General features: G+C 35.1%; 3 protein-coding genes across 4 annotated transcripts in view; 1 reads left to right on the top strand and 2 right to left on the bottom strand.

The window, feature by feature from the left end:
- LOC133292600 (BEACH domain-containing protein C2-like) overlaps positions 1-2,756 on the bottom strand; it is a 119,384-nt gene extending 116,628 nt beyond the window's left edge. The window contains exon 1 of the mRNA XM_061491025.1: positions 731-2,756. Within this exon, the coding sequence (XP_061347009.1) occupies positions 731-2,756 (2,026 nt within the window). The remainder of the gene's footprint in view (positions 1-730) is intronic.
- A 9,549-nt stretch (positions 2,757-12,305) lies between these two features.
- LOC133292982 (uncharacterized) lies at positions 12,306-16,056 on the top strand. 2 transcript variants are annotated; one of them, XM_061491490.1, is made up of 10 exons: positions 12,306-12,459; positions 12,602-12,694; positions 12,800-12,936; positions 13,016-13,082; positions 13,543-13,595; positions 14,611-14,665; positions 14,750-14,824; positions 14,912-15,029; positions 15,680-15,726; positions 15,828-16,056. In XM_061491490.1, exons 1-10 carry the CDS (start codon positions 12,451-12,453, stop codon positions 15,930-15,932), a joined length of 759 nt encoding a protein of 252 aa, XP_061347474.1. In that variant the 5' UTR covers positions 12,306-12,450; the 3' UTR covers positions 15,933-16,056. The 2 variants fall into 2 exon arrangements, with proteins under 2 accessions (XP_061347474.1, XP_061347482.1); XM_061491498.1 differs by having other exon boundaries at positions 12,608-12,694.
- A 1,575-nt stretch (positions 16,057-17,631) lies between these two features.
- LOC133292975 (geraniol 8-hydroxylase-like) lies at positions 17,632-20,914 on the bottom strand. Its single transcript, XM_061491477.1, has 2 exons — positions 20,018-20,914; positions 17,632-18,237 (listed from the first exon to the last, which is right to left on the bottom strand). The coding sequence occupies exons 1-2, from the start codon at positions 20,912-20,914 to the stop codon at positions 17,632-17,634; spliced, it is 1,503 nt and encodes a 500-aa protein (XP_061347461.1).
- Between the last annotated feature and the right edge of the window lie 6,164 nt (positions 20,915-27,078).

Consider the following 27,078-nt stretch of genomic DNA (forward strand, 5'->3'; position numbering starts at 1 on the left):
TACTGAAATATCTCTCACATAGATATTTCCTAAGTTCAAGTCATCTGTGACCCATCAAATGGTTAGTGTTCTAAGGTGTAAAATAGTGAAATCGGATGTACAACTAATAAAGTGGTTCAACGTTGTTTTACTTATCAGCTTGAGGATGAATCCTGATATGAAGAATCATTACCTTTGCAAGAGATAAGTATCTGTATTAGCAATGTGTATGGGCTCCAGTTGTATGTGATTGTGATCTAGTTCTTAAGAGTTAAATCATTTGCATGTGCATGTAAAATGTCTTATTTGGTGTAGAGTATGGGGCAAGCAGGGCCACATCGTGATTGGTAGTACCATGTCGTGGTTGGTGACGGGGTCAGGATTTTAGGGGTTTGGACGTTGCGCATTAAAAGCTGAGGTAAGGGTTGGGTTGTTGTTTTGTCTTGTATTAATTAATGAAGTACAGGGATGAGTGGGTACAGGGATTAATATGTAACAATTAGTGGTATCATAATTAAAAAGTGGCAAGAGATGAAGATAGCATTGTTCATGGGAATAGGTTTAAACTAGGAATATTAAGAAGGGAAGAAATTAGGTAGGAGTGTTGCATAAAAATGCACCCAGTTAATAACCAAATAGTTATCATTAAGTGAGAAAGAACATACTTTATGGTAGTTAAAAAATGTTCCAACCCAAAAAATTGTAATAAGATTTCTAGTTATATAAAATCAACACACAGAAATTATCTGACCTGCAGCACCAGAAGGTGAAGCATCTGGACAGAAACGCCCACTAAGCAAACTAGGATGATAGAGCAAGTGAATGAAACCTCCAATTTCTGCATCCAAAAGGACACTTTCCTCTGCCTTTCTCTGCACATGAGCATTTGTTGCAAGCCATGGTAGCCCTGCTGCATTACCAAAAGAAGGCACCATATCCCCTCCTCTAGAAGCCAAGCGTGTCATCCTTTCAAGGCCAATTGGTTCCTTGAAGATGTAAACAGGGCCCATCTCAGCAAACAAAGGGCATTGACGACGACGGCGTTGCAAACCAGCCATAGCAGGAGGAGGGTTAGTTCCTATGCAGCAAAATGCAAGAGGTTTGGAAATCCTAGGGAACTCAAAAGGACGAATTTCATATAAAGATCCATCTACATATAACCTAATTTCACTTTCTACGTTCCCAAGCATTCCATTCTTGCTTATATGTTCAAGGCCAATGAAGTACCAGCACTGTGGTTTGAATGCATAAGTAAAATGCAAAGCAGATCTCTTTCCCTTTCCACTACCAATTTCAACAACCAAAAATTGAGCATGAAAGTAAGCCTCTATACCCTGATTATCAGCCGATATAAAACTGAATAACCGAGGCATGTGTGTCGTACTTTCACCAGCAAGTGCACTAGCTGCTGCAGCAGCTGACATGGCTGATGATTTACCTGACTTAGCCGATGCAGCTGCAGCAATTGCAGCAGCAACTGTAGCTGTATTTAATGCGTCAGCAAATGATTCAATGTAGATCCATGTTGCAAATGCATAACCATTGATAAATGGCCAACGACTCTCACCTGGACCAAGCAAACCAGAACTTTCACCGTCAAACTCAAAAGTGCAAACTGGTCCCCTTGACTCCTTTTCACTTATTGCTTTCTCCATAGCAAGCATTAAGCGTGAAGCCCAAATTGTGGTTAGTGTTCTTGTAATGACTTGAAACCATCTATGAAGGTCACTAACACTAAGAGAATGCCCAGCCAAGTATTGTATGCAGCGGCACAAAGGAGTTCCATCCCACCTTATTTGCCCATTTAAGCCAACATCCACAGTAAAAATTCTTTCTGCTGTTCTCAACAGTACTCCTAACAGGCCGGCCATTGAGCACATTGCCCTGTTTCTAGTGCAAGCCCGTAATATGGCAAGTAGTCCCCTTACCATTCGTGTCCTGGGTGACATGACAACGTCAGAATCACCTGCATATGGAAGCCAAGGAATAATTTCACCTGCCACAATGGCTGCCCGGGAGTTCAGCATTACACTAGGAGGATTATTATCACCATCCTCTTCAAAACTTTCAACGCCACCCATTGTTGCAAGAAGTGAATCTACTATTAAGAAAGACAAGCTCTCCATTTCTTCAACACTCCCAAAAATTTCTACACCGCTTGCGATATTCTTCAGTTTCTCCATACCTTCAGGTTTCCCCATGATAGCAGAATCAATTAAATGCAGTAATTCTGCAGACACATTTGACATAGCATTTTTTTTCCTAGACTTCTGTGGAGAACTAACAGGAGAATACCCAGGTGAATCAAAACAATTTGATGAAGCAGACTGCTTCTTTGTATGACCAGAATGCCCCTCTGACCCAGGGCTATAAGAAAGATGATCACGTTGCATGTCAGCAACTGAGGAAGAATTATACTCTGTCAAGTGCATCCCAGATGAATATTGAAAATCCTCTGCGTTACCACCAAATGGGTGTTGTACATTATCTGAACCCGAAGTTCGGTTAGAATCCACATACTCATTATTCTTCTCTTTATCTTTCAAAGATACTTGCTCAAACTGGTCCTCACCTGCAGCTGTAGTCACAGGATCAATCCCATGTCCTTGTATGGGTACCCTTTCATCTCCCTGTTCATCCCCAACGTCACTGCCAACATCTGCATTTTCCTTCTGAGGACTCCCAACAAATTGTTTCACACCATTATCTACCACTTCATGACTATCTAATTCATTACCAGATATTTGTATTTCTTTTGGTTCTTCCTCTTCTTCCATTATGCTATTTCCAAAGAAGCTAACAAATATTCATTCAAATAATGAAAATCCCAATCCACCTGCAAGTAACAAAACTAATAATTTCTCCAGAAAAAGAAAAAAGTAATAACCGACATCTAGAGACCAGAAAATATAGCATTTGAATACGATAGCGAGCTGTATACCACTAAAGCACCTTTGCACTTTGCTAAGGAATTGACTACATTATCAAAACCAACATTACTGCAAATATTGTCAAAATTCTCTAACAAGAACACCACTGAAAAGCTTTGGTTTGACTAAACACATGAAAACATTCTTCAATCCACATGATACAGCTTCAAGAAGTAGTGAAACACACACAAACACACACACAAACAAATAAAATTTACACTAGCTGGAATTCGCTAAGTTATCATTAACTCACAAAATCCAGAAACCGAGTCGACTCGAATCGCCTCTCACATTGCGAGAACAGATCAGCGCAGCAGAGATGCTTTCAGCGTATCAAACGCGCGCACATTTCACGCATTAATAACACGGAGTTCTGAAGAGAGAGAGAAACGCACGGATCGTGAAGAATTCACCATTGCTTCGGAGAAGTGAAAACAAGGGAGGAAAGAATGGTTGGAATCGATACCTTCATCCAGAAGAAACCAGCGTCAAGTCACGTTTGTATTCGATCGAGAGAGGACTTGATCGAAGCTCGAATGGAAATGAGAGAGAGAGAGAGAGAGAGAGAGAGAGAGAGAGAGAGAGTGCGGATTAGACGCGAGAGTGAGGTGGAATTGGGATTTGGCAAAGTAATAGGCTATTTGCCGCTAGTGCCTAGTGGCTCTGAGCTAAGGTGTTGCCCAGTCAAATATGAAATTTTGAGAAACCAGTGTTATTTCGTTCGCTCGTTAGTGCTTTTAGTCTGCTATTTGCCCGTTACGGAAATTCAGTAGGCAGCATCATGTGTATGACACACGGGAATAAGATTATATAAAGTTTATTATTTTATTATGTTGTATATCACACGTGTGAATAAGATTATATGTTCGATCTTTTTTCGTATTATTTTTGGAATAACTTTAAAACTTTTTCAACCTGCCCCCGATAGATCAATGAGTATTTGTGGTATACAAAAAAAAAAAAATGTGTGGGCATGTAAGGTAATACTAAGAGAAAAAGATATAATAAAAATGGAAAAATTATTTATCATTTTAAAAAACACAATTTCGTATCATTTTTAATGAAATTACATCTTTTTGACATGTATTTAGTGATTATTTACATTTCTTTATAAAATTAGAAAAAGAAAGAAAGTGGAGTAGAGATAATGGCAAAAATCATTAAATACACATCAAAACGACATAATTTTATTGAAAATGGTATAAAAATATGTCTTTTAAAATGATAAATATTTTTTCGATTAAAAATATATACCTCATAACTTTTATGTATGTTATTTTCTATAATATAAAAAATATTAAACCTGTATATACACACACTTAAATATTGCCTATAATTATTTAATTTAATTTATTACCGATGTTGGGTTGAATTTTAAGGGGAGAATGTCCAAATCAATTTACTGAGTTCAGGTTGTATCATTTGCTAAAATGTTTTAAGTTTCTTTGACAGGTTCGAACCCAACCCTTCTTAAATTTTACTTTTTTTTATTTTATTTTTTATTTTTTATTTTTTTTTTGTAAATACTTTTTTATTATTAGTATTAATAGTTAATTCTTTTTACAAAAATATTTATAATAATTAATATTTCTTATTAATATTAATAATACTTAAAAAATTAAAAAAAAAATTATCACTTATTGTAAAATTTCTGAATCGGCCGCCGTTGTTTTTCAGTAAATTTCTTTGGGGACTTTCTAATGAAAAAAAAATTTATATTTACATTATTTTGTATGAGATAACTAAGTTTCTTACACATACAAAAGATGAATGGGTTCCACTTCTTCTTTTTTCTCTCTCTCCTCTTATCTATGAGTCTCACTTAGAATCTTATTTCTATAACGTAAGATAACTATTTTCTTATAGGGAAAATTATTCTCATGTTATATAAGACAAGTTTTTCCTCCTACACACCTTTCGATAATTGTGCCACCTTTTCTTTCTTTCTTTTTTTCAGATGGTGAAACCCATAAATTTATCTCTATGACATGAGACAACTATCTCCTTTAACATGAGATTAATAAAATCATTTCTTATAACAAAAAAATTATTAATTATCTACGAGAGTTTGCTAACGTGCACATATGATTAATAAGCGTTTGGTACGCGGTATTCTCTAGGATTCCTGAGAAACTGAATTTTTCTAAATTTTTAATTTTCGGATATTATCGTAAACTGAATGTAAAAATCATATTTCTGAAAATCGAGATTCCCGGATAAAAAATAATTTCTCCTCTACCAAACGCACTTGCTCCTTTTTTGCTGTTGTGAGAGAATCGAAGACAATGATCGCATATGTTGCTTATATTTCTTCACACGCTGTTGTGCTCTCTACAAGTGAAGTTTGAGTTGAGCCAACATTTTCTCACGCTCCTATAACATCATATCTATTGCTTGGACTTGAACACTCTCCTTGTTATACTGAGGAATGAGTATGGAAACCTTCTCATACACAGCATAAAATAGGGAAATATTTATGGATGAATGCATTGAAGTGTTGTAATGTAACTCAGCCCAACAAAGTACATGATACCAATGGCTATTTTGCTCACAACGGAAGCCACGTAAGTTGTAAGAATCCGTACCGTTAATTAAGGTATTTAATTAATTAATTATGCAAAATTAGGAAATGATTCCATAATTGACTCTAATAATTATTATGAGGCTTTAATAATTATAGTAAGTGAGTAATAATGCTGAAAGTCGCTTTACGGAAAAAAAGTGCAGATACCGGTTCTGCTAGTCGGTATAAATGCGTACCGAAAAAGTATCCCGGAAAATTAATGTAAGTGCATGATATTACTAGAATAATATGTAGGACTTGTAAAACGAGTTTTAAGTCCAGATAATGAGAACTGGTACTAGAAACCGGTACTGGCTTGGAAAAGCGCGTACCGGAAAAGTGCTCAGAAAATTATAAGAAAAATAAGATAAATCTTAGAAAATTATGGAGTTTCATAATCCAAAGTTTGGGATTAAAATGTTAAGCGTAGCAATTAAAGTTAATATTGTGTGTTAATCTTTAAGTGGGCTATATATACCCTTATTAAGGGCACAAAACCCTATAAAACAGTTTCTCTACGTGGGTGAGGGGCTGGTCAGCTGCTGGTTCCACTGTTACATTGCTTTACCTCCATTTTGTGAGCTTTGTGACCTCTCTTCCTCCTTTTCTCTTCACTTTGTACCTTGGGTGAGTGGGAGAGATCATTGTGAGTGTGAAAGGAGCTCTTTTCCTGAGTGTGGTGGCTGTGTGGAGGCTGTTTGGAGTCTGGACTGCCTTGTGGGAGTGTGTGAGCTTCTTCCTTGAGTTGTTGGAGCTCCAAGGAGCAACCTTTGTGAAGAAAGGACCCTCCTTGGTGTGTATTTTCGTGTTCTATGAGAGACAGAACCTTGGAGCTGTTGTGTGAGCTCCAAGAGCACCATTTTCCTGAGTTTGAGCTTTGGTAAGCCTTGTCACCTTTGATCATGAGTTTAATGCTTAAAAATGAAAGCTTGATGCATGTTAAGGCTTAAAGATGATAACTTGTTGTTGGGTAATGTTGAACACACCTAGAAATGCATGTTTAGGTGCTTTAAATCGTTAAAAACCCAACCTTGGGAGGATATCTTCACGAAATGCATTTTCTGCATTCGGTCGTGAAATATCCGGATATGTGCCCGATGAATATCCGGATATGTGATATCCGGATATGGGTTTTGTGTATCCGGATATGGGATTCTGGATATCCGGATAAGGCATATCCGGATATGTCCAGTGAGATATCCGGATATTGCATATCCGGATATGGTCCCGAGGAATATCCGGATATTCTGGGATTTCGTAGAACAGTAGCTGTGTTGTGTGTACAGTAGGCTATTGGGGGTTTGTGGACCCTAGATTGATGAAGTTGAACTTCTGTAATTAATGAACTAAGTCAGAATCGTTGTGATTAAGGACTTATGGCTTGGTATGGAGCCTTAAGATGTAAAACGCAAGGAAAGGCGTTGTCTTTAAGTTTTAAGCTTGTGTTGCATTTTATTGATATAGTATTGGTCCATAACAGATTGTGAATCTGCTGTGTTTGGACTTTGAGCGGTGGACTCTTGGCTTTTGGGGTTAGCTTGCAAGGTAAGCTTTCGTGTCCTCGGTTTAGCCATGTTGTGGTTCCACCATGTCCCATGGGGGTATGGTTTATGCATGTTGTGTACATGTTTTCGGATATTTGATATGTTGATTGAACTTTACATGTAATGGCTTTTAATATGCATGTGTTGTTTCATCTTGACGGGAAGCCTGAGTATGTAGCGCCATACAAGACGGTGTACCGGGGTGAATGCAAGTGGTACTTGCACGGTGTGTAGATGATAGACGTATACCTGCACTGTCTCTGGCCAGTAAATTAGTATTGACACACATGACATGATTATCTGCTGCATTGCATTGTTTTAGAAATGATAAATGATAAACGGTTTTTGAACTTATATTGCACATGCAAGTGAGCTTGGGGTGGAAGATCCTTGAGGACTCACTGACTTACTGGGATTTCTAGATTAGAGATCTTACCCCACGTTTGGGGAATGCTTATTTCAGGATCATGTAGTATGGGTACTGATGCCTCAGGCGGCAGGAGGCCGGAGCTTAGCTGATTATGTTTTACTCCTTACATTAGCATGAATGGATTTGGATGCTGTTTATGTTTTCCGCTATTTATGATATGTTGTTGTTGAGACTGATGTTGGGCATGTTGCCTTATTTGAGTGAGCATGGGATTGTCCATGACACTTTCTGTTAGTACTTGTAGTTTGGAGTTGTGTAAATTGTTAGATGGTCTGGTCTACGTTGTTGTAGTTCCGTGACAAGAGCCACACTTATATTATATATGTTATGAGGTATTTAAGTTAGCTGTTTTATTGCAATTACATACAGACGATGTTTTATTAATTGATTATTAAGCAAGTTGTTAATGTTAATGGCATCATAATTGAAAAGAAAAAGTAATTCCGCATTTTAATTAAGCGCAGCTTAATACGATATTATGATAACATTACCGGATATATACGGGGTGTTACATTTATGGTATCAGAGCAATGGTTCGAGGGAAAAGCCTGTATGTATTGCAATTGCTAGGTTGTTTGGTTGCGTCTGTCTTTGTGTTTACTCCGTCGAATTTTATTATGATGTTGTATATGTGATCATATTGCGTGGGCCTGATCAACTCATAATTTGTGTAACTTGTGCAGAGTCATGGTAAGGTCCGGGAGAACACGAGAGACTTCTGAGGATCAATCCGATCCTATCCTGACTGCATTGGCTGAGATGCAGGCGGCTAGGTTAGCCGATCAGGAGGCCGCTAGAGTGGCCAACGCGGCAATGATGGAAGCTATTCGCGAGGCGAACCGGATAGCTGCAACTGAGGTTCGTGAAGCGAACCGGAGGACCACTAAGGAAGTCCTCGAGGCGAACAGGATGGCGAACATGACGATGATGAGAGTCATGTTGGAGGAGATGAGAGCTGGTCTTGCTATTGGCCAGGCTCCACCACCACCGCCACCACCGCCACCGCCTCCACCTAGTGTTCAGGAGGAGAGCCATAGTTACATCGGCAGTGCTACTCATGCCGCTGAGACGGGGGAGCCCCTTGTGGGGATTGCTGAGGATCGTGATGTGATCGATCGCCGACTGAATGCTTTCAGGAAGCATAAGCCACCTGTGTTTGAGGGGTCTCTGGATCCTATTGTTGAGACTTATGTTGGGCTTTGTTGCTTTATTTGTGTAAGCATGGATTTTGTCCATGCCACTTGATGTTAGCACTTTTATTTAGAAGTTGTATAAACTATTAGGATTGTCCGGTCTACGTGTGTAGTTCCGTGATTAGAGACTCATATCTGTTATTTATGTTATGAGTTATTTCAGTTAGCTGTTTTATTGCAATGTACATATAGACGATGTTTTGAAAATGAATAAGTAATCAAGTTGGTAATGATTAATGACATCATAATTGAAAAAGAAAAAGATATTTCGCATTTTTAATTAAGCGCAGTTTAATACGATAGTATGATAACATTACCAGATATATACGGGGTGTTACAGTACCTTTGTAGAATGCTTTATTTGTTGACAAATGGTGCATTCTTTGACAAAAGTTTTGACATCCTTGTGCATATTTCTCTAAGTAAATGAAGCAGACACACGAAGGAATATCTGTTGGACCCCAGCATGTCCTCCTAATAGCGTGTAATGAGCCTCTGATTATAGTAAACCCTTCAGTGCAGAATTAGGTTCCAACAAACATATGCTTTTGTGAAATATAATACCATCCTTTTCTTGACAAATCACGATCAAAGTGTGACCCTTCATCCATAGCTTTGTGAATGGCCAACAACCGTTGATCATTTCTGTTTTTCTCTTTAATTCTCAACCAAATATCCAATGTAGGTTCTGAATGCAAAGCATGACATACAACATTTTCACCTTCTTCAAATTGCCTCGACAATTATCGTAAGCTTTGGTGATCTGTTGTTTGAATAGTTTGCTTCAACAATTCCTGTAAGCTTTGGTGATCCGTTTTGATCACAAAATATGACTCTAACAAGTAGTGACGCCACATCTTGATAACCTCAGTGATGACATATAATTCTCTAACAAGTAGGATTTAGGACTATTTTTCTTTTCTTCTTAGGATTATTTTCCCACCCTACAGTAGCATAGCTCCATTCCAACGCTTGAAGCATCAGGTTCTACGACAAAAGAAGAAGCAAAATTTGGTAAACGCAGTATTGGTGTTAAAGACATAGCTACCTTCAGAGCTTAGAATGCAGCTGCTGCCTCTGGACTCCATTTAATCTTGTCATACTTTAACAATTCTGTCAAGGGGGATCCAATGAAGCATATCCTTGCACAAATCATATGTAATACCCCATTAAACCCAAAAAGGCATGTAATTGCTTTGAGAAGATGAAGCTAACAAGGAACACTGAAGTTGAAGTGAGGAGAAAAGTTGGAGATCAACAATCACATGCAACTGTGCTGTAGCAATATGAAAAATCTCAACAATAGTCATTGATACAGAATATTGCTAAGTTGATGTTAGTTAACTTTAAGGAATATTTTGTTTCTTGGGGACGAGCAACGTTTTGAGTTTGGAGTGTGATAGCTCTCTTATGGAGAGTTATTTTTGGGATTTTATTTGATGATTTGGTGCCATTTATATGCATAATTTCCTTAGAATTACATGATATTTGCATTAATTTTGTATCTTTATATTTTGAATGAGAAATATGATAAGTGTTGTTAATTGATGTTATTTCGAGTGCTGGAGCAATTCACTATCTTAGATTTTTTTTTGCTGATCAGAGCCATAACGGGGCTATAGCAATTGTGTTTAAGTGAAACGGTGCATTCAAGACACAAGGAATATCTAACTTTTGAAATTCAAATTCAAACAAAGAGATAAGGGAGCTACAACACAGAATCAGGATAAGGAAGTTACGCAAGATTAGGATAAGGCACATATCACTTCCAATTCGTAAAATTCAGCTAATAACAGGATAAAACCGAGTTAAAGGATAAATCTTAATCCTCTTAGGAAGCTACTTTTTAGGGAATTTGAATTAAGGAATTACTTGGAGCCCAAGTCAGCCACATCTATAAATAAAGATGCAGAAACACACTTCAACTCACCTCATTGAGAGAGATCCATCAGGTCAAGGGGTGAAGCTATGGTCTAATAGAGAGATCATTGGACCTGGTTGATCCCTACACTATTCTGGTGGCTCAAAGATAGTGGAGAGTGGCAGCGCGTGGAGTTGCTACGAGAGCAGAGCTACATCAACGCTTCTGTCTTTCTTTATATTAGTTTCCATGGATCTTTTTTCTTTCTTTTTTCTCCCCTATTTCTTTTCTTTCATGTATGAGCTAAATTGTTAGGATTTGGTGAAAGAGTACCGTATTGTAATGTAACCTTGTTTGCCTAAAGTTTGCTATGTGGTTTTCCATTAAGTTGTTTAATAAAATATTTAAATTGTCTCAATCTTGTAAACTCATCGTGAGAAAGTTGAGAGTGTTATGGGGTTTGGGCTATATAGATATAGATCAGTCATAGATTTTTTTTTTTGTTTTGCTGATTCAATTGCTAAAGTTCTACAATACAATAGTTGCATTATCATATGTTATTATTTAAAAGAGAAAAATTGAATACAATTCTATAATACAATGAGTTGTTTCTATCTTGGTCAATAGAGAGAAGGAGGAGGGGAGATAAAGGTTGTGAGGCAGGAAGGAGAATGAAAGGAGTAAAAAAATTTATTTTATACTAAAAATCTCCACCGTTGGATGAGATTATAATCTAATGGTGTTGAAAGAGATATGCAAATTAAGAGTAGACAGAATAACCTATCCCTGTGTATGTATATAAAATAAGATAAATATGTTTATAATGTTGAATAAGACAATTTTGTCTCATGTAATACAGAAAGAGTTCGATTTTTCTACCGTCAATGTAGATAAGTTATTTACATTGAGTCCAAAACGACATCGTTTTGATGCGAAAATCGAAGTATTTTTGTAATTATAATTTATTTCAAGGTTACACTAGTATTTTTCATTATAATTTTTTAACCTAAAAATTAAAACGACATCGTTTTGGAAGCGAATGTAGATAATTTATCTACATTCACTGTAGAAACATTAAAGCCATACAGAAAAAGTGAATGAAATCCACTTTTTCTTTTTCTCTTTTTTTTAATGGGTCCCATATATTTTATGGGTTCGCTTTTTCTGCAGCTACTGCAGATAAGTTATCTGCAGTAAGCCCAATACGACGTCGTTTTGGGACGGAAATCATGGTGTATTTGTAATTTTAATTTATTTCAGGGTTATAATAGTCTTTATATTTATAATTTTTTAAGATTTCAATATCAAAACGACTTCGTTTTGAGAATAAATGCAGATAACTTATCTGTATTAACTGCAGAAACATTTTCCCCATATTTTATTGTGTGTTTTATGTAATAATTTATCTCATGCAATATGAGAACAGACTAGACTTTTATCTAGGCTGTATTGTTTATGGGTTTTATTACTATCGTGTTACATAACCCAAGAAAATTTTCCTACACACACAATTAAGAGGTGGGGTCCACATATTTTTTTTTCTCTTTCATCATTTCACCTTCTCTCTCTTCTTTATTGTGAGGGTAGAAAAATGTTCTTATATCATGTAACATTATAGTAATAAAACCCATTGTTTATTGTCCATTTCAAGTCTTGAGGTTTTGGGCCTCTACTATAATGAAAACCACTAATCGGACTGGGCCTACGCTGCATCTTTTGCACTTCTGTTTTTTTTTTTTGGGTCTGGGCTGGGTATCATTTTTTCGGTATCTCTGAACTGTTGCCAATCCCCACCGCAAGCCGTCGTCGTTTTGAGAAATCGTGCTAGGGTTTCTATCAATTTTCTCTGTTCTAACAATTCCCGCCAGTACCGTGATATAACGCCGGCAACAATCAATCGTTTCCTTTTGGTAATTCACGAAATCGTAACCCTTTACTGCACTTGAAATAATGGCTCAGGTACTCCTCCAATTATTTTTCTTTTCTATATGTATGATTAATTTATGCATTTTAAGTTTCACTTTTTTAATTTGTTTAGAGCGTAAAATTGATATCTGTTTTGTTGGGGGTTAACCTATTTGATTTATTTTTCGAAATGAAGAAGCAGAAAAACAGAATCCCAGGTTCCATCGAAACCCAATATGAGGAGAGTGAGAAGGACGAGTCATCTTCTTCTTCCAGCTCCTCAGAAGATGTGGGTAACTTCAGAAAATCATAAAGTTACGATTTTTATTTTTATTTTTGGGTTTCTTCAAAAACAATATTTATAGCAAGTGTCATTTGATTTTGATGGTTATAGGAGGAGGAGGAGGAGATAGAGAAGAAGCTGGCTGATGTAACGTTTGAGGAGTTGCAGAAAGCACGTTCAAATGGGGCACATGCATTTTTGCAGAAACCAAGGGAAGACAAAAAGTTAAAAAGGGCCAACAAGAATAGGTACTGAGTTAACCGTTTAAATTAATTATGGTGTTCAGGAAACCACATTTTAATAATTCGATTTCTAATGTTTGCCTAGGCCAATGGAAGCTAGTAGCAGGAAGCCAGTTCCTGCTTTGAGAGAGGTCATCCAAGCTCCTAAAAAGGTGGTTTTATGTTTTTTTAACTTGTGTAGAGTATAATGCTATCTACTTCTATTTTTATGTTATGGCTTTTCATTGACACGTTGAATAGTTTAACCTTCCGAAATTTAATGAGGGCTATTAGCTTGCAAAGCATTTTAATATTTTAGATCTACTACCCTGTAACAACTATTTGCACCTAGGAGGAAGGTCAATTGCAGCCTGTTGCTTATTGTTTGCTTTACATGTGCACACACATCCTCACACGTGGTAAAGACTCTGGGTTCATTATCATATGTATAGATTTAGGATATGAGCTGGGTTAAGTATAGTACAGCAATGCCTTTTTGCTATGTAATACTCAGAAGTTTTCAAATTTTTGGGGTTGTGCCATTTGGCGGAATTTGACTATGGATATGATCTTTCCATTTTATATATCTGGATATTTTTGCATATTATTATGTATGCCTTCAATGATGTTCAGGTTGTACGCGATCCACGATTTGAATCTCTTTGTGGGAGCTTTGACTCTGACGGGTATGTTCACCTCTGGACGTGTTCTCTTTGTTATTCTTTTTGTTTTTGGCTGGAGTGTAGATTTGTGTTAAGAGATGCCGTAACTTTAGTTGCAATCGTCATTTCAAAGTTTAAGTAATTCGTACTAGTGTAAAGCTGTGTTGATTCTTGCAGCCTTTGCCATTTTAGAGCATGTCTAGCCAAGTTCATTCCTTAACTATTATTATCCTAATAAAAAACTAGTTACTACTCGCGTGAAGCAGTTATTAGGGTTAATAGGTTTAAGGCAGTGGACAGAAGAATGCAAATTTCACATGAAAGTCTTGCTTAGTGTGAGGAAATTTTATTCCCCACTCTCAAGTGTGAAAATAATCCTCATATTGTTTTCTTGTCATAGATAACTCTTTTTCTATACAAAAGTCTCCTCAGATACTGAATCAAAGTGTATGTCTCTGCTATGCATAAGAAGCATTCAGATAATGTTGAAGGATCATTATGCTGATATGTATTTTTAGTGCATGACGAAGAAGTCCTGTTAAATCTCCAATTCATGTTCTGATCTAGACAATTGTATATTAGATTCAATGCCCATATTCAAGCATGTTCTTGGAGCATGTTATAACTTGTAAGATATGATGTTAGTCTTTCCATAGGTATGCGGGATAAATGTATATATTTCTGTATTTACACTATTACATAAGCATGTTTTTTTGGGAGTGGAATTTGGTATCTTCTTTCCGAGTGATGCTATAGCCAGTTCTTGCTTACCAATGCCATGTTTTTTAGTAGGTAGCATTTACTTGGAATTAATATTTATATATATTTAATAGTTCTAACCTAGTTCCTAGGCTCATAGCATTTGCTCTCTATTATTTTATTTAATTATTACTGGATTATGCTTGTGAAGTATTCTTTGCAAGTGTTTTCTGTTACTATTTTATTTTAAGAAAGTGCTTTTAACTGAATTTGGAGGCTTCTTCTGCTTCCTATTATGGAAACTCTGTATCTTATCTGATATATATACTTGGATTTGCAGGTTTAGGAAGAGATATAATTTTTTATTTGAAAGTAATCTTCCTGCTGAAAAAGAGGTAGTCTTCTAGATTGTAATTGTACAATTTTGTCTATAGCTTATTCTATGAATTTCCTCTTATTGCGTTGTCTGGGCATAACAGGCTCTTAAGAAGGAATTGAGAAGACATAAAGATCCAAATAGCATAAATGAAATAGAAGAACGTATATCATGGATTGTAAGTTCTTGTTTGTTAGAAGCTCGTCTTCTACCTTCAGGTGTGATATTTATCAATTTACTTGATCACATCTACATGTCTTTTCAGGATAAACAGTTGAAGTCTGGTTCAGCGAAACAAATTGATGCAGAGATACTGGCTAAGCACAAGAAGAAAGAGAGAGAAGCAGCAAAGCAGGGGAAACGTCCTTTTTATCTCAAGAAATGTATAGCTTCTTCCTTCCTTGTAGTCTGCTCTCTCTCTTCATATGTTGGAAATGAAATTTCTGCTTATGTAAATTTTGTCTACTTTGCTATAAGAGATGTTTACATTTTCATGTCTGGATCCGATGTTGTTTGATTACAATGGCTCCTCATATGAGTAATTTGAATTCCTTTTTCACTTGTTGCACACTGGTGGTATTAGTGGCAATGTGCTTGATAATAATGATGCTAGTAATTTGTGATAGTTCATGAAACAGTCCTAATAACTATTTCTTGATAGAACTAGGCTTTTAAGTGAAACCTAGTAATAGTCTAACACCTAACCTAATACATTTTTTTTTCCTTTTATAAAATTTGTACACGTATGGGGAAATATTCTAGGGAATGTTACAGTTCATAATTATTTAACAATGTAGGATATTAAGCCACATCGATCTAGTATGATTGAAAAGCTATCTAGTTCATTGTTGCTTCCCAATTAGCTTCATTCACAATCCTATGAATATAACTGAGGTTAAAGTGGTTTTTAACTTTTTATCAAAAACCAAAAAAAAGGGGGTTTAGTGGTACCAAACAAATGAACTCAAAACATATTAAACACATAAAATTGAACATCAATTATAGATGCTGACCTTTGTTTTCATCTTTGCAGCTGAAATCCGGAAGCAAAGGCTTATTGAAAAATATAACGACCTCAAGGTATACATTTTAGACCGTCTCTCTGGGTGTGCTTGATCCCCATTATGTCATTTGTTGTTTTTTTCTTCTTAAAACTAATTCTACACCTTGACCATTTTCAGTCGTCTGGCAAACTTGAAGCATTTGTCGAGAAAAGGAGGAGGAGGAATGCTGCAAAGGACCATAGATATATGCCATATCGTAGATCTAATGACAATATGGAATAGGATTGCTAGCTTTAAGGTTCTTTTATAGGCTAATTATACAGATCTGTAGCACCAAAAACAAAATAAAATACTGGTGTATGCATTTTGTCTATCATCTTTGGGGATTAAAGATAATTCCTTGTTGAATATCCAAAAATAATCTCCCATTTTTAGATAATCATTTTGCCTATCATCTTTGGGGATTTGAATATCCCTTGTTAAAGCATATACCGATTTATAAATGGAGTGAAAAGCGGCATGTGATTATTTATATTATTTAATGACATACGGATAAAATTAATCAATAACTCAATTGTCTACAAATAGGTTGTTTTCGCTTCCTTGCTCCTACATCTCGTATTCTCTAAACTCAAGAAAAAATCAACATAAATAATAAGTATAGTGTTTGATAAGTATTTGTATACATCTATTGGTAGAATCTGGCCCATTCAGTCATCAAGACAGATTTTGTTTCTTAAGTTGAGGGATCTATGCTACAAAATTTTAGGTGCATGCTATTGGCCATTTGATGCAAGCTTTTATGCATTAGGGAATGTCGTTTGTTTTTTCTGACATTTTGGTTGCAACTGGTAATTTCTAAAAAGTGATGTTTCTCATGTTGTAGTAGATAATTTTATTTTTTATACACATATAAAAGTGTATGGAACTCACGATGTTATATGAAATAAAAAGAAAATAAGAAAATATGGGTCTAGAAAATAAAATCATCTTTTACGACATGAGAAAAACTAAACTCAATATGGGTCTAGAAAATGAAATTATCTTTTACGACATAAGAAAAACTAAACTCATTTCTAAATGCTACGACATGATAAAAACTAAACCCATTTCTAAATGTTCACAGGATATGAGAGCCATGTTGCAAAAGGCCACATAAAATTAATACTTGGGTTAATTTTTTTTTTTTTCCATACACATATCACAAAAAATATCTCATTTTAATTGGTCCGTCGCACCGAATCAGTGGTGCATGCTTAAAATATTTTGAATCGGACAACTTATTGGTTAAATGAAAAGACCAAATTAAGAAACATGTATCTTTTATGAATAAAATAATATTTTTCTCTTATAATAATGAACTTAGACATATCAATGGTATATGGCCAAACTTGTTTATTATTAGTTTAATAAAAATGAAAAAAATGGCTATTAACTTAAACGTTTCTTTCTGTATTAGTGGAAATTTAATATATCTTATAACAGCAAAATCGGCACAAGAAAGACTAAAATATACCTCAAGTAGCAAGAAAACCTTTGGGGTTTTAAACAGCAGAAAAAAAAATTGCAATATATCTAAAACAAAAAATGATGAAAACAATACCACTCCTAATAAAATCTCAACTTGTAAAAGTAGCGGAGAGGAAAATCCTTATAGGCAATTCTAACTTGTAAAAGAAGAGCTTTACCATTGTTAGAATCACCACGGTCATATTTATTAGACAAGAATAATAATCATGGAAAAAGAATATTGCAATTGGTGAAGCTCGAAAGAGAACCTATAACACCTTCGATGATTGAATATTATTTTCAGGCATCTTACTTAATAGGAAGAAAAATACAAAGAAATAAAATTCGTAACATTTATAATTAATAATTATCATAACGATTAAAGAAAACGTATCTAATCAAAATATAAAAGCACCACGTCTTCTTTTACTGGTGAAGACCAAACCCAGTAATATACATATAATCTTATTATTTATGCGTTTATGGGAATGATTTTAAGAGGTTTGAACTTATGCAAGGACAACCCATATTTCTCAGACATATCCATGTCCTTTGCCTTTAACCCATCCGCGAGCTTCCAATCATAGCCATATAGAAGAGAGCCCAACACAATGTGCACGGACCTAAAGGCTAATGGCAATCCAGGGCATATCCTTCTTCCAGCTCCAAAGGGAATCAACTCAAAATCTTGGCCTTTAAAATCAATGTTACTCTCCAAGAATCTTTCAGGCATAAATTCATTTGGGTTTGTCCAAATACTTGAATCTCTCCCTAAGGCCCATACATTAACCAGAATTTGTGCACTTTTAGGCACCATGTAGCCCCATAGTTCAACATCAACTTCTGACTTGTGTGGCACTAAGAATGGGCCTGGTGGATGCAAACGTAGAGTTTCCTTCACAACTGCTTGTAGGAAAGGAAGCTTTAAGATATGTGATTCTTCAAGTTGTTCACCTTTGGCAAGTACATGTTGAAGCTCTTTTCTAACTTTTTCTAGTTTTTCTGGGTTGTGTAGCAACTCGGCCATCCCCCATTCTATTGTACTTGTTGTTGTGTCTATTCCAGCCACAAATAAATCCTGATATGATTAATTAAATAAATCATATAAGATGAAATGTCTATAATGATTCACTGACAAATTGAGTTAGAAGTTTATGTTCCTTTAAAGAAAGAAAGAAATAAATATTAAATGAAGTTTGGATTCGATCATCCAAATAATCAAGGGGAATAATATGTAGACTAAAACAAGGGATTTGGCTTTTGAGGAAATAAATCGTTAAATTTAGAATATAAGATCGAGATTATAATAAGGGTTGCAATAGGAGATAAGTTATCTTATGGTACAGATATAATCATGTGGTGGGGCTTCACTATTTATTAAAAAAGGAAAAAAGGAAAAAAAGAAAGATACAAAATCGATGGATTTGTAGGAAGTTATATTACTCTCGTGCAATAAGAGAGTAATATAACCCTTATATTAATGGGTTTTAGTAATCTCATGTTGTAGGAGAGTGTTATCTCCTACCATAGACACAATTATGGATGGGGCCCACTCACTTATAAAAAATAAAAAATTATAAATTAAACTACACGGAAATCAATGGGTGTGTAGGAAAAAAATGTTATCTTATGTTGCATAAGAATAATATTTCCCTATATTAATAACCAATGTATGACTAAAATAAAATTTTACCCTTAGAGAGGGATGAGAAGGTGAAGGACTGATGGATCAAATCTAGCCTGCTATATACTCTTACGGTTCCTCAAATCTACTTTTACATTTTCATGCTAAGTTGAAGCCAATATGCAATCATGCACCATTGGAATACTTATAGCCTAATAATAGCACCTTCAATATGTGTCTAGTAAATGATCATGACTCTATCACTTCACAAAAAATTAGATATTCTTTTTTTATGTTGTGAATTGTTGTGGAATAAAGCTAGGTTTGTATCACTTAAGGAGTGAAATAAGTATAAGATGCTCAAGGAGATAATAATATGGAACAAAGCTGTAGGAGAGTTACTCGCAGGTGTTATCTCATGTATAATTGAGGGGAAATTTGTAAGAGTATGATGATTCTAGATCTCAGCGCGGTAATAACTCATAAAATATATGAATGCAAGATGTCTTTCTTATGGATGAAAAAGGGCATATATAAATGAGAAATACTCTCTATCTAATGATAACAGAGAAAATGAGTCTACATGTAGTGCACCACTAATCATATACTGTGGTGAACTGTACAGAGAGTTAAGTTGAGATCTACATATTCACTAAAAAAAGGCAGATAAGTGATCCCTTAATATGCTTTTCAGACCAGTCCATATATAATATTGGGTTGCAAAAGCTGGTTCTGAACATGTTTGTCTTATATAGAATTAATTATATATTTTCCCCCATAAAGTAAGGTATCTCTTTGAATTTTGGGTAGAGAAATGTCGGGAGGAGTATTTTTGAGAAAAGTAAAGGGTATAGAAAGATATGGAGGAAGTGAACATTTTTATTGCTATACAATTCTTTTTCTTTTTGGCTTGATATTAAATGATGGAGATGACTCCTATTTATACTAATGACACCTCCACAAAACAATGGCTTCAAATAATTCTAGAGTTTTCTATACTAACCTAGTACAAATATTAATTGTGGTAGGTGCAACGACCCTTATTAATAATGGTAGGTGCAACTACTTTCTAGAACTTTCATAGAATTGACTAAAATAGAAATTTCTACATCTTAGGCTAAACTAATTCTAGATGTTGTGCTAAATGCATACTAAGTCCAATGGACCAAAAAACTAAATCAAGTTTATTTATTCAACAAGAAAGACCTTGAATTGGGGATCAAGATACACTCACCATAAATAAATGCAACACATGAGGGCGGCTCAATTGCGAATTCTCTTCTAGCATGACTTCCAACACAGAATCTAACACATCATCGCATGCCTTGGATTCATTTTCTGAAGCTCTTAAGCGCAACCTTTCTTCTATAAGACCATCAAAAAACGCAACTAACTTCCCCAAGTAACCGTTCATTTTGGCTCGCACACCTTGTGGATCAAGCAGGCGAAGGATTGGGAAAAAGTCAACAACATTAGGCCTTCCAGCATCTTCCATGATACCCCAAATAATGTCCATGAACTCACGAGACTTATCAGAAGTGAAATGAGCCAAATCCATAGAGAAGAAAGTGTTTGATATGGAATTAAGCACGGTCACAAAGGAAGCCTCACCAATATTCAAAGCTTCACCTTTCTTGCAGCTTTCCTTTACATAATCCAGCAGTTCTTGCACCTTCCTTTGACGTAGAATTTTTGTAGAATCAAGTTTCTGGGAAGAGAACACTTTAGTGGCACAAACTTTCCTCAGGGTCCTCCATTGAGGTGAAGGAGGTAGCCATGCCACTGAAAATGTGTGGTGGTCAAGTGCTCTGACAGAATCTGGGACTGTCCTGCTAGAGAAGATTTGATCATGTTTATGTAATACTTCTTTGGCTATTTGGGGAGAGGAAATCACTATGGTGGTTATGTTCCCTAACTTGAGACTCATTATAGGTCCATAGGTTTGAGAAAGCTTAGCAAGTGACTGGTGAGGTTGACTACCAAGTTGCAAGATGTTTCCAATTATAGGAAAAGGGCGAGGCCCTGGTGCTTGTTTTCGAGATTTGATGTTTTTTCTTCCTAAGATGGAGATGAGGATATGAATGCTTGCCAAGAACACAAAAGAAATTAACAGATGAGTAAGGTAATCCATGGTTATGTTGTTGCCTAATCTAGCTAGTTTCTTTTATATAGAAATTTTTTTAGTTCTAATCAAAGGTCACGTGACTCCCCCTTCAAAACCGGGTAGACAATTTTGGCTTATTTGCATCGCAGTTTAGTTTGATATAAAAAAAAATATTTTGTATACTGCATGCACTATGCCCTAAACTATAAAAAATTGTTAGTACATATATTTAGTATATAATAACAAAACCAATACAACTTACAGGTAATATGCGTGAGTTTGGGAGGAAAATCACGAGTGAAGATCACGTACGTAAGGATGTTCATTAAATTAAAACTTGAAAGTCTCGCCATAAAAAATTATTAGCATATACAGGTTATATAATAAGAAAAACAATACGACAGATATGCAATACAACAGCAAAACAAAGACAAACAATATAGAAACGGAGAATAGATTAAAAAAGGGAGAGATTTTTAAGTATTCGATATTTCTAATGGAATAAGAAAAATCTTTTAACTGATGCAATTTAATATTTTGTATTTGTTCTGAACTCATGTTATGGCCAGTTCTAACTAGACAAATTGGGTCTAGTCCACCTTTAGGAAGAATTAATGGGTTCAAACTCACAAGCATGTTCTCTAGGACCCTAGTTTTTATTCGTGGTTACTGCATGCATACACACACCTCCATTTGCTTCTCCTTTTGTTTCTTGCTTTTCGATTGGGCACAGCGATATGTCATTTTCGATGGAATTTTTCCTTTGAAAAAATAGCATTTTTTAGTAGTGCATTTTAGCCATATTGCCACACAATGGCGATCAAGTCATGCCGCATACTATAAATAGAAAGGACAAGACCCATGTACATTAATCTTTCCCATTATACTAGCTTAAGTTCATTATTCAAATATTGATTTGAGCGTCAAAGTACCTTGAAGGTATCTACCCCCTCCAGCTCCAATCAGAACACTCACTTGTGGCATCGATGATCCAACCTGCAACACTATCTCTCGCAATTGAAGGAGTGATCCCTTCACATCCGGTTACTAAATCAAATTACACCTATTTATGCCAAGTTCAATTGTGTGTGATTTTACCCGAACTTTTGTAGTCTGATATCAGAGACAGATTTTAGAGACGAAAAATATTCCGTCTTTAATTGGGACGAATTTAGAGACGGAAAAACAATTCGTTCCTATTTGGGACAGAACTAGTGATAAAATAAATTATGTCTCTAATAGGGACGAATTTTGAGATAGAAAAATATTCGGTCCCTATTAGGGACGGAATTAGGGACGCAAAAGTTTCAATTTCTGTAATTCGTCTCTAATTCCGTCCCTAATAGGGACAGACAATATTCCGTCCCAAGTCGGGATAGAATTAGGAGGTTGTATCTAAAATCCGTTCCTAAATTTGTCCCTAATAAGGACGAAAAATATTCTGTCCCTAAATCCGTCTCTAACAGGGACAAAAAACATTTCGTCCCTAGTAGGGACGAAAAACTGAACAAATTCTGTCCCTAATAGGAATGAAAAACAAAAAATAATATGTCCTGTTGGGCTTTTTCCTTCAATGCTAAGCCCAAGCCCATTGAAGGATTTTCTAAAAATCCTAAACCCTAGATCTCATCTCCTCTATATATTCATTAGTTGTGGGTGGATGCTATATTAGAATGAGAGAATTTTATTTGAGGGATTTGTGAGCAAAGCTTTGAGCTTTGTATTTGAGAGATCTCTAGAGAGAGTTTGAGTGAAATCTCTAGGGTAGTTTGATTATCACCATTGTTGGAGAGGTTGTTTGAGAGATCTCTAGAGAGAGTTTGATTATCACCATTGTTGGAGAGATTGTGTTAACCACCACATTGGTGTATTTTGATTCTTTGTATCCATTATTCTCATAGTGGACGTTTGATCTGGACTAGGTCCCATGGGTTTTTACTTCTTCAATGAAGAAGATTTTCCCACGTTAAAACTGCTTGTGTTCTCCTCTCTCTTCTCTTTTGTGTTTTTCGTTTTTTCGCTGCGCTGCCCGACCTGGTGAAGTTCAAGCCGAGGTAATATTGTCGAGATCCGAGATCCAGGATCTTGTTGACTGACTTCCGCGAAAGACTTCTGAGCCGAGCTTGAGGGAACTGATTTCCCAACACCAAATTGGGAAAAATTTAGGGACTAAGATTGTATTGAAGTGTTATTGCTACATTATATATGTACATTGGATATATCTATTAAAAAAGCTACAATACGTGATTTATAATACTAATATCACAATAATTGACTCTCAAATCAAGTCTAGAGCATGGAAAATTTGAGTTATTTGACTAGGGAAAGCAATGCTACATAACAAATTTTCTAACATTAAGAGCATGTTTGGTACATAGTATAGAATAAGACCTGATAGTATAAGACATGATTGTATAAGACATGATTAAATTTTAATAATATCCAGCGCTTGACATGATATTGTATAAGATAATATATTATATAAGATAATATATTATATAAGATAATATCATACAATATTTGGTAATACACTGTATAATACTATATAGGTTAAAAATAAATAATTTTGTCAAAAATACCTTTTAATAATGAATTTACATAATTCTTCCAAATATATCAGATGATATTACTTTTTATAGAAATATGTTGATCACTGTGTCCAAAAAATATATTAATTTTTATAAAAATAAAAATCTCCAATATTTTGAAATTTATCCTTCATTAAGGACCCACACCGTTAACTATGGAAGTTAATTAATTAATTATGTGAAATTAGGAAATAATTCCATAATTGGCTCTAATAATTATTATGAGGCTCTAATAATTATAGTAAGTGAGTAATAATGTTGAAAGTCGCTTTTCTGGCGAAAAGTGCAGATACCGCTTTTTAAAATTTATCTCCAATATTTTGAAATTTATCCTTCATTTTTTAAAATTTATCCTTCATTATTTTTTTGTTAATATCTTAAGTTTTAGAAAATTTAATAATAATGTACAAAGTTAAAAGTAAAAATTAATATTAATGCGTAGAGCCATTTCCCGCTTTTTTTTTTTTGCTAAATTTTTATTTTCCCCCAATAATTTTAAGCTGCCCTCTTTTACAATTTCACTTTCCTCTTAAATTTCTTTTCTTCCTCATCGGCCATGGCCATAGCAATGTGAAATAGCACACCTGAAGCAACTCTCTTTCTCTCTCTTATTCCTCTTTCAATCTTGTCCGCTGCATTTCCCTGGAAAGTCCCATTGTCGGGTAGTAAAGAGGGCACCGGTGATTTGGGAGGAGCATACGATACTGGAGGCAATTAGGAGCATGGATTTTTGGATATTGTTTGTGTCGTTTCTATGCGGTGTTGGAACGGGTTTGGCCGTCATGAACAATATAGGTCAAATGGGGTTGGCTCTCGGGTACACTGATGTCTCACTATTTGTCTCATTAACCAGTATTTGGGGCTTTTTTGGACGGATTGTCTCGGGTTCGTTTTCAGAACTCTTTATCAAGTAAGTCATATATCTATTATATGCAGTGTCATATTCTATATAGTATTGGGATCTGTGGTTAGTTATTAGTTATAGATTGAGTTCCAATTATTTCTCTTCAGAGCAAATTCTCATTAACTCTGACTTAGTGTGATGTATGGAACAGAATAAATGTGAACCAAAAGATTTCTGGCTGGAACCCTTCGCCCCTGCTTCTGTTTAATTAGGCACCTAATGGTACATGTGCCTGAAATTTAACAATTGTTTATATTATGTGTGACAACCCATTTAAAATTAAATGTAAGCATGTAAACTGTGGAGACTTTATTCTCTTTCCCTAGCTAATTTTTTGTTACAGCTATATAGCCTTGAAGTTCTTAAATTACATATTTATCTTGAGTATATATATATATATATATATATATATATATGCTTTAAATCGGATTGTGACTTAAGAAATACAATATGCAAGTGATACTGTTTTTTTCGTATAAAGAGACCTTATTTATGCTATGAAGTTATGTACGTGGACAGCTAAGTTAAAGCTTTTATGCTTGATAAGAGAGATATTTTCAATCATGAATTACATTCCTATAATAAGCTATGAATGTTGTCTTATGTGGCCACATGAAAGATGATATGAATATAATAATGTAATACATCTTGTTTTCTAAGAGTCATCCCCGGCCCCACATTCCCCGCACTTTGTTTAATATCTATATGTTAATTGAATACCTAAGCCCTTGTAAGATGACACACTGACTATTACATGTTAATAGTAACTACGAACAAGACACACACAAAAATATATTATAAAACTTGTATCAACTCTAACTTGGAACAAGACAAAAATATTATAAAATTTGTATCAACATCCGTGAAACACAAAAAAAAAACATATCCACCACCTTTACTTTGTAACATGCATTCATTAACACCTTAAATTAACAAACCTACCACCTTTACTTTGTAACATGCATTATTAACACCTTAATAAACCCACCATGCACACACATCGAGACAATGACACAAGAAGAAAAATGAGTTACGTATTTCCAAAAAAAAAAAAAATGAGTTACTCAACTTAAATTCATGCAAAAGAGTAATGTGAATTCTCTGCCTACGTAAAGATAACCAAGAAAAAACTAAACTATCAATTCACCTTTTACAAACATATTCTTTGGAGTTCTTAAAAGGTAACTGCAACATTGAATTAAAAAAAAATTTATTTTGTAACTAACAAGGCATTGAATCACTACATTCAAAGAACAACCTTTGCAAACAACATCATGACCGAAGGAGTTATCCTTGCTTTGCACGGATGCCACCTCTCACCTTTCACAATGACATTTTGACATCTCCCATCCTTCTCGGTCAAGGTCCTCTTGACCACCTCTCACCTTCCTGTTTTAATGTTAATGCTTCCGAATTAATTGGGTTTTGGTTGATTTTAATGGAGAAAAGCTTAAGCTTTATTTTAAATGACTAGCATACCATTTATGTTACTTTTGATTTGCAACAGGTTTGTAACGCTGTTGTTGTGGCCCATTTACTCAATTCAACTTTGGTTATCCCCAAATTTATGTATAGTGTATGGAGAGATGTGAGGTAAGTCTCTATTTATCTCTTTTTGTTCTTCCTACTCATATAATCTTTCTCTATTTCGTTTTCCTACTTTATTTGATAAAATCAAATATTTTGTTGCTGGCTAGTGTTTATAGAATTGCCACATGTATTGATGACTATTGTAATTTGTTTATTTTCAGGATAAATTCTTTGAGTGGAAGAATGAACGTGATATGGTGATTGGAAATGATGCATCTACTGGCCAATCTGATAATGAATTATTCATGCAGACTGTTGGAGGTATGAGTAAAAAGGGCCGCATTTTTGGTTTAGGTGTAGAGGCGAGTAAATACAAGGCTTCACAAAAATTTTCTAGTTCGTCTCAAAGAGTTTTTGCAAATGAGTATAATCGTATGAGAGAGCTAGTGACAACCATATCCACCCAAAATCAAGAATTGCAAACAAAGATGGCTGTTATGAAAGAGCAGCTGAAGATTTTGATGGCTCATGTCTTTATGCTACACCTCCTGCTCGTGAGACATACAATGAGGTTCAAGTTGGTGATGATGCGAAAGATGATGTCTATGATGCTTAGTTACACGAAGATAATTGATAGTTATTTTATGATCTTTTAATACATTTTGTGAGCAATACTTATTAGTTGATATTGTAGTTTGATACATTTGTTATTTTTGCTTTTATGATACTTTTTATCATTAATACTTTTTAGCTATATAATTATGACTATGATGGCTTGTGTGGTTATAATTATTATAAGTTTCAAACCAGCTTTGATTGGTTATATGACTTTGATGATTTATATTATGACGATTATCAGATATAAATTTTGTTAAAAAAAATTTAAAATATTTTATTAAATATATTTTGAAAGTAGGGATGGAATTAGGGACAGAAAAATTCTGTCTATAATATTTTGAAAGTAGGGATAAGATTAGGGATGGACAAAATTTGTCCCTAATAGGGACAGATAAATTTCGTCCCTAATAGGGACGGACAAAATCTGTCCCTAATACGGATGGACAAAATCTGTCCCTAATAGGGACACAAAATTCTTCCCTAATTCTGTCCCTATTAGGAACGGATTCCTACCTTTTACAATTCTCAATTGTTGACAACAGTAGGGACGG

Source organism: Gastrolobium bilobum, unplaced genomic scaffold (genome assembly GCF_033153095.1).
Source record: "Gastrolobium bilobum isolate Gb01-03AN ecotype WA unplaced genomic scaffold, APGP_CSIRO_Gbil_v1 utg909, whole genome shotgun sequence".
NCBI lineage: Eukaryota > Viridiplantae > Streptophyta > Magnoliopsida > Fabales > Fabaceae > Gastrolobium > Gastrolobium bilobum.